This window comes from Cryptomeria japonica, chromosome 3, assembly GCF_030272615.1.
Source record: "Cryptomeria japonica chromosome 3, Sugi_1.0, whole genome shotgun sequence".
NCBI lineage: Eukaryota > Viridiplantae > Streptophyta > Pinopsida > Cupressales > Cupressaceae > Cryptomeria > Cryptomeria japonica.
Window position 1 is genome coordinate 180,894,006 of NC_081407.1, and position 12,804 is coordinate 180,906,809.

Consider the following 12,804-nt stretch of genomic DNA (forward strand, 5'->3'; position numbering starts at 1 on the left):
TATCTATATATCTTTGTCTCTCTATCTCTATCTATCTAGCTATTTATTTTTTCATCTCTTCCTCTATCAATCTATCTTTTTTATCTCTCCATCTTCCTTTACCCCCATATCCCCCCCCCCCCCCTCTCTCTCTATATATGTGTTTATATCACTCCCTTTCTCTATATTTATCTTTCCATCTCTCCCTCTCTTTATATATTTATCTCATCCATCTCTATCTCTCTCTTTCTTCTCTCTTTTTATCTCTTTGTCTCCTTCTCTCCATATCCCACTCCTTTGTATCCATCCCCATCTCTTATCTCACTCTTCTCCACTCAATCCATCTCTCTTTCTATCCCTATCTCTCCCCTTGTCTCCCTCTCCCCCTATTGCAAACATAACATTAGCTTGTTGATAATGGAGCCTAAATTTTTTGTTTCAATATGTTTAGATGAGTGCAAGTGGATGCACATCTGATTTGAAGTTATCACTTCTTCAGTGAGATCTTTATTACACAAAAAACATCATTTTCTAAATAGCTTACCAATTGAAAATCACGTAATACATAAATGTATACAAAAAAAAGACCAAAATTATCACTATTTCATCTTCCACACCTCTTCAGCATACCTATTGCACACTAAGATGCAATTGCTAATTATTATTAACATTACTTAAGAAACCTAAATTTATTCATGAAAAATATATTAAATTACAACTCATAAATTGGTAAATTTAATATCTAGGCATACCCGTTGCACCTTACAAGGGCGTGTGCTGGACATACCTTTGTTGCAAACAGTCACATCACGAAAGCCATTATGTCGGCGACGAGATAAGGTTAACCGGTAATACCCGGTGAGGCTGTGAGATCGACTTGTCCAGCGGGTGGGCCAGTAGGCAGGGGTTTCTTCAAAAGGGTTTTAGCAAAAGAAAACCACAAAAAACAAAAGAGCCACCAGCGCCTTCAAGAATTACAATCCACGTTACAGGATTTCCCCTTTAATTTCCCGCTTGTGATCGACAATTCCAGGAATTCAATTGAATATCGGTCGTTTTACATTGTTTTTTTGGCTTAATCTAGAGCTTGTTGGATTGAAATTTGAAGGAGTTTGGTATAGATCGGAGCGGGGAATTCACACTCAATGGAAAATAACGGTAAGCTCTTGAATTGTTCTGCGATGACGTGAATTTTCGTTTGGTTTCCAGTAAGTAACGTTACAAACATCTCTAATATTACCTTGGGCAATATTTTTATACACTTCACTGTTTAATCTAGTGTTCTCCACTCTTTCCTGTCTGCTGTATTTGATTCTATTTTCATCAGTTAAAGGTAAGACACTTGCGGCTAAGGGTTTAGTAGGCCTTAGTGGTGCAGTTCTTGCCATCGAGGCTAATGCCTTCTGTTTGATAGAATTAGGTGTGGGAAAATGTTGAGCTCTGTCAGGGTATAATTTGGTATAATATGTTTAAAACACGTGTGATTGTAGGTTTGTGGACGCATGGACGGGAGCTAACTGATCTTTTATTTGTTTCGCTGCTGAGGGATTTTAGGACACCACGTACCCAACTCTTTATCAATTAATCCTAGATGATAGAATGGACGCCAAAGACATATCATTTCCTTGTGAATGTGTTTCAAATTGTGTTCCTTTGGTTCAATTATATACTGGAGGGATTGGGTTCATCTTTTAACCCTTAATTGTTTTATACATTGAGAATTTTTGACATTTTGTTCGAGGGTTCTCTGGCTGTAGGTCCACGCAAACAAGACTTTTACAGCAAATCAGGGTAGATATCTCCTCTTTGATGTGTTACGGTCTTTCCAAAATTTTGTTTGTATTGTATATATATATATATATATATACACACAACAATTTTCCTATAGAATTTTTGATGGTCTATCCATAATCTCCTCTTTGATGTGTTACGGTCTTTCCAAAATTTTGTTTGTATTGTATGGCAAAAATTCCTGAATACAGTCATACTTCCATCAACTTTAGGATTTCTTTCTTATCTGGACCCTTTTAAATTCTACAACCTAAAAACTAGGGGCTCTACTTTTGTTGGGATTCCACTTTTCCACAGTGCGGCTGAAACGCTCTTCATGGGATATAAAATTTTGAGCTATGGTTTATTCCATTGGGCCCCGCATTAATTTTCTTTATGCATTTTGATCTTACCTGTTACCACCATCGCCTGTTACCCTTGGTAGTTATTTTATAGTTCTGCTCTTTGTTTGACCAATATATAAGCACAATTGCTTTTAAAAAATACCACTTATATGATGGTACAGTTACCATGTTCTACAGTGATCTTGTAATTTGCTCTGGTTTTAATATCTGATTTCTGTTTTGAAAGCATCATCTTTTTTGGTATGCAACCGTACTGGCTTTTTACCCCAAACTTAAATGTCGAGCATCAGCAATTAAATATGCTGCATTCGAGGCTTCTTTATTCCATTTGGAAAAGCTGTGGAGCTTTGTCAAATATCAATGCCTTGCAGAAAAATGTTAAGACATTTAATGACTAAAAGTAAATTTAGATCAAAACATTCATCAACATATACGTCTCGTCTACATCAATTTTTTGTGTATATGATAATGATGTGTATCTGAGTCAATTTAGGACAAGATTTATCATTATGTTTTTGAATAGAGTTTTTTAAATTTAGCATTGGGATAGGCATTGTAAAATCCTCTAACCAAATTTTCCAGAATTTGCCAAATGTTCCACAGGAATTTAAACAAACAATTTGCATGAAAACTTGTAATGTCCCCTTTTAGGATTAATGAAATATATCCACTAAATTGCAATGCATTGATCAAATGAACAATCAAAAAAATGAATAATAAGATATTAGATAACTAAGGATGATTACAACTCTCTTGAATTTCTGATATGAAGTCTGATTTGTATGCACAAGATGATATTGATCTTAATACAACTCTGGTTGCTGTTCCTGATTTACTGTCCTTATAACCATTTGTCGAATTGTGTATAAGTCTGCCTATATGAGATAGATCAATGTGAGCTAGGGCAACTATAATCATGTCTTTGTTTACTCTCAATTGACTTTCCAAGTGATGTTTTGACTTGTCTCCATAATCATGCCATTCAAAAACAACTCCCTTTTTAACCAATCTTCCACAAAACTCATGTTTTGAAGCTAGGGCAACATCATGTTCAATTAAAGGATTATCACCACAACAGTGAGAAGAATCATTTACCTCATGCTCTTCTTCAACTACTGATGCAAAATCAGACAGTGAGCAATCTGAATTTTCATCTTTAACTTCGTACTTATCAATCCATTCTTGAGTGTTTACAATGCAAGGCTTATGCCATGGCCAAAGTCTGCTGGTCACTCTCAGAAAATTAGAATCATGTGCATGCCTCTTCAAAGTCCCTTTGCTGTCCTTTATTGCACTTTCTTCGAAGGTAGGTTGCTTCCCCATAAGTGCTGGTCTATGAGGTGTGTACAGCTGAAAGTCACATATTCTCCTAGCTACCTTAGTTGTCATTAAGCTGATTGATACCTGCATCTTCTTGGCTGTTATGTTTGTCACCTCCAACAAATTCCATGGTGAAGTGTCCATGACAAACCTAGCATTATCAAATTGTAGGATCTTCTTATTAGGCAATCTTCTAGTCTCCATAATCAGCTTTCTAAGACAACATACCTCATATGATCTTGACACACATTTCTCCAATGTAATTGTGGGTACGAAGCAAGAAAGATCCATCTCACTACCTGACCAAATTTCTCCACATTGCTGATCAAACAATGCTGATTTGGCCAATTCTGGGAAAGCATTTTCTTCAGCCTTGTGGTTGTCATGAAGACTTATGTGTTCTCCACTTGCAAGTGCAATAGTTGATAATTGCATGTCCATATCCTCATATGGCTGAAGTGAACTTGCTAGATATTCCCCAGGAATTTAACTAAATAATTTGCATAAAAATTAATTCCCATTCATCCAATTTCTTTGCAGACAGATTATAACATAAATTATAAAATAGCAAACTAGAATAGGAATCTGAAATGAAATCTGAATATTGTCAAATAGAAAATATACGTGTTTGGCACCTTGATTGCTCCTTGGGTTGTCTAGACTGATTACCTTATCTTTAGGTAATCTTATATGGACATTATCAGATCCTGTTTTGGCCCTTTAATGGCAGTGAATGGTGATGTCCTAGGGTTTTCTTCTGCTATGAGTCTCACTACAATCATGTGGCAATGCTGATTTCTAGCTTTGGTTTTCTGCAGTTCCTTGTTTACTTGAATAATTTCTCCCCCCACAATTATTTAGTATTTAAAATAGTACTTGGACTATATGGCTGGTTTTACTCTTCCGTGTTCACCTCATTTATTCATGTTTAGATAGTTTCTTTGCTTCAACTCCATGGGTTTTCTTTCTGCTAGATCTCGACTATTTATAACCGACTTCCCTTTAGATTCCTATCACCCTTATTATAAATACGAGGATCCTATTAAGGGGCCTCTTCCCTATAGTAAGCTACAAATTTATACAACCAAATAGATATCAAAATCTTCTACAATGCCTGAAGGGTGACAGTCCAGACCAAGAGGAAACAAAAGAACCTACTAGCATGCTATCCACATAGTAGATAAAACACAAACATAACTATAAAGCCACACTACACCCAAAGAGACCAGGAACCTGCTAGCATGCTATCTACATAGTAGATAGAACACAAACATAACTAGACAGCCACACTACACCCAAAGAAACCAGAACATCAGTAAATGCAGCCAGTACCCTAAGGGTTGAAACCCCCCACTGTGTAACAGTAGTACCACCTCTGACAGAATGCTAATGTTCTTCTTCCTGGCTAGCAACTGTATCCCCTGAAACAGGCATTACCTCAGCTATGGCTGTTGACAAGGAATGAGCCAGTAAACATGGAATGGACACACCATCAATTAATTCTGCTCTTTGTGTTGATCTAGAAAGTGAATCGTTAGCATAGGACAGAAGAGGGAAACCACTCATGGACTCCAGGACCATGCCTGATGGGATACCACCAAAGGTTTGGTTACCTGGGGAAGATCCTGAAATAAATCCATCAGAATCCCTGTATTCCGGCAAAGGTGGTTAAAATCTTCTACCAAAATCTCAATTCTTTGCTGCCACTGGACATAAGGAACAAGAGGAGACAGTCAGCACCTTAAAAACATTGCCCACAGCATTGTTGAAGGAAACAAGATCCAGAATGTACTTCTAAACAAGTGCATCACTTGCCACCACCTCAATCTTGTTATGAAATTCAACCAATATAGTGTCTCAGCCCAATTATACCCGTGTCATCTACCCCCTTGGGACCGAGAACAGCCTTAACTATATTTAGGACCTGAACAGATGGACGATGGAAGATTTTCTTTAACCTAAAGTCAGAAACATGCCCTTTCCTAAGTGGATCTTTTGGAGAATGGATACTGTGACGTGCCATGAAAATGATTCCTAGACAATAGCAAAAGAATGCAAACCAGTTCTCCCTCACCAAATGCTAGAATTCTACATGCCATATGATTTTAGATGTACCTAGAAACAAGTTGAAACACCATTGCATAACAGGTGTACTCATTGCAGCAAATAGCATGAGTTTTTATCTTATGTAATAAAAGTTAAAACTATCACCAGTGGCTATCATTATTAACCAAGATTCTGTCTGCAACCAAAAGCCAAAAAGAAAAATCATTGGGAAGATAATAACAAAGCTAGATGATCCCCAGTTTATCAGTTTGAAGATTAAAGTTAAGGCCCCCCAATCCCTAAAATCTTTACGTTCAATAGAAGATGATACAGAACAATCTGTTTCACCTGTTTGCTGAAAATTTGATGTTTTATTTTGTTCATGGGAGCAATGCATATACTTGACTGGGGCAACCTTTTTTTATCCATACCATAGCTTCCTCAGCATAAGCTTTCATCCTTAAATTTGGATTGATGCCTTTTTTCACCACTTGTATTGCTATGTGAGAGCCACCTTTGATTTCAATCTTACTGAAAGCCTCCTTGCATTCTAATATTAAAGCTGCAACAATCCATTTGGCTCTGTTGCTGGTTTTAGAACCAAGATAATCAGATCGGCCAAATAAGAAAGAACCAATATGGCACCACAACAAATAACCAGCACTAGCTACATTTGGATTCCACAACAAATAACCAGCACTAGCTACACTTGGATTCCCTCTAGATGCACCTTTCTAGCTCAACTTGATATCTTTCTCTGGACCAGATCAACCATGATATCTTTCTAATTTCTATTTCTCTAAACCTATTTACAGGTGTCCCATTATCCTACTTAATAATTAGTATACATTGACATATATATTTTGGTGATTGAGAATATTCCACTAAACAATATTTTACCTTTTGTAATTAGGTTTGGATGATTCCCAGGCCTCTGTTTTAGTATCTCTGTGGTCTGTTTGTTACTAAATTATTCATCTCTTCTGCATTTTTTCTGGAACATATCAATGAAAGCTCTATATTGGTTGCATACCAGTAGTTTTTAATTTTCACACCTAGATATTTTGGAAAACTTTTAGATTGACTAAACATCCAATAGTGTTTCGTAGTGTTTTGGGCAGCTTATCTTTTTAATGTTTTGCCACTAGACCATCTTTAATTTTTGGAAAATTTAAAGACTAAGTCGAGAACTTGCCATATCTGATAAAGTTCTAAATTGAAGAACCCTGTAGAACATTGAGAGAAGTGAAAATTCTTTCTAGAAGTGTGTAGTTTTATAATTTTCTGTAAATGTTTTATTCCGAAGGCCTACCATATTCTTAGTATATTTTTCAAATCAATTTTTATCCAAGTCCAATTCTGGCTTCTTAAACATGCTGCTTTGGAACACAAACTTTTGCCTGTATTTGTTGAGGAAATTTGTTGGATTCTTTAATCTGTTTGTGTAAACTTTTATATGGAATATTCTTTATAAAACTGAAAATTCCTGCTAGGACCATTAAGTTACAGAACAAATTAATTGGAACTGTATGCATCAGAGAATTTCATTAGTTGAATTTTTTGAGCAAGAGTCAATCAGTTATCTTTCCAGGTTAACTGCCCACTGATGATTGATTCCTGATACAGAGTTTTGTAAATTGTTCTGCAAAGTTAGGTGTTCTTAAATATATCACAGGAAGAAAGTCCTTCTTGAAACCTCATAAGATACTAATCCTATCTTGGCATATGATATCTTTATCAAAAAGAAATATCCTATGTCACCCCGAGTTTCTGGGATGGGGGTATGTGTTTCTGGGATGGTGATTTTATTTTGCTAATTTTGGGGACGGCTACAGAAAAATAGGGAAAATTAAAATATATAGGGAAATTTAAAATATTCATACAAAAACATGGATAAAGCATGCACATATACATTATATAACCTTAACATATAAGAACTAGCAAAGTTCTTATGCCTAATTTGCGATAAATTGAGAGTCAAAGTCAAATTGCTTATAGAATTTATTGTTAAAATTTACTGTCAATATGCAGAATTTATGGGACATCCCCTAGGAGTCCACTGTCCTTGGGATGGGTCACCTGAAAAAAAAAACCCGGGGACATGTCTCCGGGTAATGTAGGAAATATCTAAAAATTTTACTCTTATCTCATATTTTGGAGGATTCTTCTTAAAGCTCTGTTTCTCTAGACAACAGCTTCCCAGCAATTAAAATATTATTAAAAGGCTGTAGACAGGAAGTGACCTGATATTGGAGATAAAATAAATAAGTGTCAAGTCATTCCTATTTTTTGCAGCTGAGAAGACTCCGCCCAAATATTCAGAAATCAGAATATAAGGGTAGGGCAACAGGGATCACCTTTCCCTAATATTCTATCTGCTCCAAGGGAATACAAAATGGTCTTAATTTGTTAGAACTGAGAATCCAGGAGTGGATTAGAAGCTCTTACATCACTTGCTCCATCTATAGAACAAGCTAAATCAATTTAAAATTTGTTCAACAGGTTTTTTTAACCTATTAATGGGAATTTGGCAATTTGCTATACCTAATTGGATTATTATATCTCTTGTTTCATTGACATTATTCTTACTAATCTATTTGCATCTTTATATTGCAATTCTAAATAATATGTATGTTTCTTGGCAGCTTATGCAGCTGGTACACAAAATAATACCGAATACCTTGCCCCTCCTCCTGTGGAAGGTGTAGCTGGGGGTGGGACTGGATATGGCTGGAATGATGTTAGCCTTAAAGGTCCTTTTGCTCTTTCTAAAGTTACAGATTCAGCAAGACTACCAACCCCAGATCTTTTGCATGTTTGGGGCATGCCAAGTACAGCAACAGTTGGGCATCAAGAACCTCCAAGACCACTGGAACCTGTAAGAAGCCTGCAGAATTATCTTTTTAATATATTTGAATTCACTATTTTTGACATTGGTAATCGGCATGAAGAAAAAATTCTATGCATAAAAAATGTAACAAGAGCAATATGTTGTTTTTCTTTCAAGTTAGAATGTTTTTTAGTCCATATCTCATTAAGTGTGTTTGATTGTATTATGATTGTAAATACTTTTGGTTTGTCTAATGCTGATAAAATCTTTCTATAGTTTATAAAAGGGTACGATAACAATTGTATCGATAGACTGTAAATAGATTTTTCTGCCAATTATGTCCTTTGTTAATCTTGTGTTTGTGTTATCACCATGATTTTGAACTTCATAAAATTATTATGTATTAATTATTCTTCTGAAGTGGCTTGGTAGGAATACCCAGCATGTCACGCTTATTATTTATAAATGATAAAAGAAAACCATCCAATTGTTTGGCTGTGTACCTTACGTTTTGGCTTTTTCCAGATAAATAAACCATTAGTGAATTTAATATCTCACAGCTCCATCTCTGAGATGTAGTCCTGGAAGTCAAGAGAATCTTGTCTCCAATGAGGCATACTGAGTTGGTTCTTAGATGCTTTGAACATTGTATAGAAACAATCTCCATTAGTCCAATTATTAGAAATCCTGAATAGATAATTGGTGATGAAATGAGCAACTATCTATTTGATGCCGTGCAGAGTAGTTAAAACAAAATTTAATGCACAGATAAAACTCTGAATCTGACAAGCTATCCATTCTGGGGAGGATTTGACAAGATGACAAGTTTGTATCCCATAGGATCTCCAACATCCCTTCTGCTTTCCATTTAGCTTTTTCTCAGTAGGTCCAAAGATAAGTTTCATGTAACATGAGTAATCATTATTCTAAATTTAATTTCACAAAAGAATACAAACTAGGAACCTATTATTATTTTTTTGATCAGTAGAAGGCAAGCTAAGGGGTCTGCACCCATTTTATTGAGATTGGGATTTGAAGCTTGGCCCAAACCAAGAGTGGCTACAGTATGGAGCCACCTCCTTGAAGAAACAATGCACCAAAGTGCCAGGACCCATAAATAGGTCAAAGGATCATAATTTCATCTTTGCTTCGCCTTTAGAATGTGATCGAAGGAGCATATCGAAAGTACCCTCTTTGCCCCCTTGTTTCTCTTCCCCTTCACTACTTGCCAACCTTCCTCCAACTCAAGTACACCCTACAGCTCCTCGGTAGATACATCAGAGGAAGGCCTTCCCCCCCATCCAGATTATGCAAACAACAATGTCTACTATCTTCTTCCATATCAACACTACATCCAACATTAACACTTTTTATTCGTTGTCTCTATCCCTCCCGAGGCCTTTGAATTTGAGGGATCTTTACTCTACACCTGAGGATCTTTTTCAGCATTTCCTTAACAAAATCCTTTCTATTGGAGTCTTTTGGGGTGTCATTTTGACCTCCTTTTTCCATCAAATAATACTGAGCAGAGACCTCCCTCCACCATGTAGCCTGTTTGTTTGATATTTGTTTAGCACAGTTAGTAGTGATCCATTTGAAAGCCTCTTTGAAATCTAAAATGGGTTCCTTCATAATCCACAAGTTGTAGCTAGGTTCCATTTGTAGATTTTAGAAATAGATCCGCCAGAAGACCTTTCGTCACATCCATTTCTACCAGTATATGAGCGTAGGTAGTATGAAGAAAACCTAAAGAACCCTCATCCACTCCTAGAAGTCTACCCAAAGAATTTCCAATAGCTTCAAAAGCAAGATTCAAACCAATACTGCAATAGAAGGATTGGAAGCCTTACCCAAATTGGCTTCTTGTCAAAGGTTTCAGTTGCAGGGTTGAAAGCCGGATTCAATGGTTTTAGCAATAACAAGTGCTTATCCTCCCAACTCCATTGATACTCAGAGAGGATTTTGTTCTTGTCTTGTGCATTATCAAAAAATACCACAAAAAATCTTCGCGCACTAGGATAAATCTGACCACCCCCCTCTAGCATGGGGCTCCAAAATTGTATGATCCACTTTTGTAATTCACCAAGGCTTGGCCAAAAACCTTGAAATCTCCCAAACAAACCCTGATTAGAAAAATATTTCTCATTTTCTATCATTTGTTTTCTATCTCTTCTTCGAATCACACCGTTGGCCTTTTGGTAGTTGGCCCATCTTGGGTTTTGTCCAAAACCACGCCATCGTTTTGCTGCCCTATGTCCATCCATCCCATGCATACCTCCACAACCTCTGAATCTCCTCCCTCACCTCCTTTTGTGCAAAATGCCCACCCTTCCAATCCAAGCTCCCTTTGATTGAGGAATTTTGACCATTTTCCAGACCACCGTGAATCTCATCCCTTCTTCCTTCCGATACAGCCCAAGTCGCCAAAGCAGAACCTGAGCACCATCTAAACCTGCTAGTAGCCTTACAAGTTGGCACTGTCCATCCTGCATGTCACTGCTAGTGATGAGAAGAATCACCTCTTCTTAGAGCATTCACAGAAACCCTGGCATTGGTAGGGCATGATAGTTATGACATCCTTTAGTGTTTTCCAAAATTTGACCAGCTAGGAATTGTTGGTGTTTGTTTTATCATCTACCAAACATTAGAATAAGATACCCGAAGGTATTCTACCCTCTCTTGAAAAATCACTACTGATTCCAAGGTCTATATGTGCGAACAAGCGACTTTAGTGGGATAGCTACTCGGGGTAGTGTTTGCTGAAAATCTCAAGGGGGACTTATGTTAACAAGTGTCTTTCAAGCTTCTGGACTTAGATAGATTTATCAATTTTAGGCTCTTTCTCTTTTTTTGGGATTTTCCGAGATTTAGACTTTCAAAGAAAAGGGGAAAAAGGTATAGGGTTTAAGAAAGCTGATCTAAACTACAAATTCTGGAGACGGTATTAACTGGGTGCTCTCGGGAAACAACGCTTTGCTTCACCACATTGAGGACAACTACACAAAGTGGGTGCAATCTTCAACGGGTTGTGCTTATGATCGAAATGTTGGCATGCACAGAGGATAGGCTCAGACTAACTTTGCACAGTGAAATGGAAATCATCCATTCACCAAAAGTATGAGCAGAGATACACCGTCAATTAACACTTACCAAATCCTTCATTCAATTCTAACAACATGAAAGCAGATCTAAATTAACTTTAACTAATGTGTTGAGGAAATTGAAACTATGCTAATCACTCAAACAATAGAGATTACAAAGCCTTAGGAGAAAGCGCACATGCAATAAATTATTTGAAAATATGACCTTCACGCAACAATATATCAAAAATCTCACTCTCCAAATGAGAGGAGGTAGCCTTATATAGTTTTTCAAAAAATAAATGAACGACTGAGTTCAAACAGTGATCAAAGGCCCAGATTGAAAGTTACTAACCCTAATTAGGGTTTCCCAAGACTATCAGTTTGAATGAATGAGAACATGACAAGTGGCACAACTGCTATTGTCACTGAGGTGAGTGTCCATTTTCCCCTTTTGCAGATTCAATGTATTTGGACACGATTAGCCTAACCTCTTCCATAGTGACACTTGGCAGGTTACTAATCTGGAAGTCGACGATGTCCACATCATCAGTACACGTGGCAAGGATGCCTTCCCACTCAACTACCTGGACAAGAAAGTTCTCGTCAATGAGGAGAAAACTTGCAATCCTTGAGAGATCGCCCTTATCAATCATTCTTGAGTCTTTGAAAAAGCTTAACTGAATTCTGGCTCTTAGGTTCTTTGCCCATAGGTGTTTTTTTCGTATACCCTCTTTCTTCCAGATCTCTGATGCTACACAAAACACCTTACTCAAAATTTCTCTGACGCTTTCCTCCGTCTCAAAACACTTAGTTTCGGATTTCTTCAGGACTTCAACCCTGGTGACCAAAGCCTAATACCAAGTGTTAAAGTCATACCTATCCCCAACCTAGATGACACCTGCATCTACCAAGCTTTGTTTTGACAGACCTCGGATAACCCTCAATTGTGGAAGTATTTCATCTTGGATTTCTTCAACATCTTCCCAATTTGCAGCTAAGTCCTGAATTCGGCTGACCAATGAAGAAGTCGACTCATGTGCTGATGCTAAATTTTCGACAAGTATGTCAGCACGTGTCGAAGCATCTGAGATCCATTCCTTAGCTTGCGTGAATGTGCCCTTCATGTCCTTGTAATCTTTCATTGACTCTTGCTGAAGAGGTTGTGGAGGGGTGACTGGTATCTCATGGTTGAGTGGCCTGGTTAGATGGAGAACATATTTCCTCCACTGCTGATTCTCTTCCTCAACCTTCTTTCTTTTCTCCTTCTCCTTGGCTAGCCTTGCCTTGAGGGTGTTGCAAGAGTCGTCAAAGTACTGGACTTCTTGGTCCTGAGTAGGCTTACCCAACTCTACAGTAGTAATCTTATAATCCTCTGGGGCAATATTGTCCCAAGTTTTTCCTTCTTTTGGCA

General features: G+C 37.3%; 1 protein-coding gene across 1 annotated transcript in view; it reads left to right on the forward strand.

Moving 5' to 3' along the window:
* Window positions 1-897: 897 nt before the first annotated feature.
* LOC131037322 (uncharacterized) overlaps window positions 898-12,804 on the forward strand; it is a 165,415-nt gene continuing 153,508 nt past the window's right edge. Inside the window, exons 1-2 of the mRNA XM_057969427.2 lie at window positions 898-1,137; window positions 8,126-8,358. Of these exons, the coding sequence (XP_057825410.1) occupies window positions 1,125-1,137; window positions 8,126-8,358 (246 nt within the window). The 5' untranslated portion in view covers window positions 898-1,124. The remainder of the gene's footprint in view (window positions 1,138-8,125; window positions 8,359-12,804) is intronic.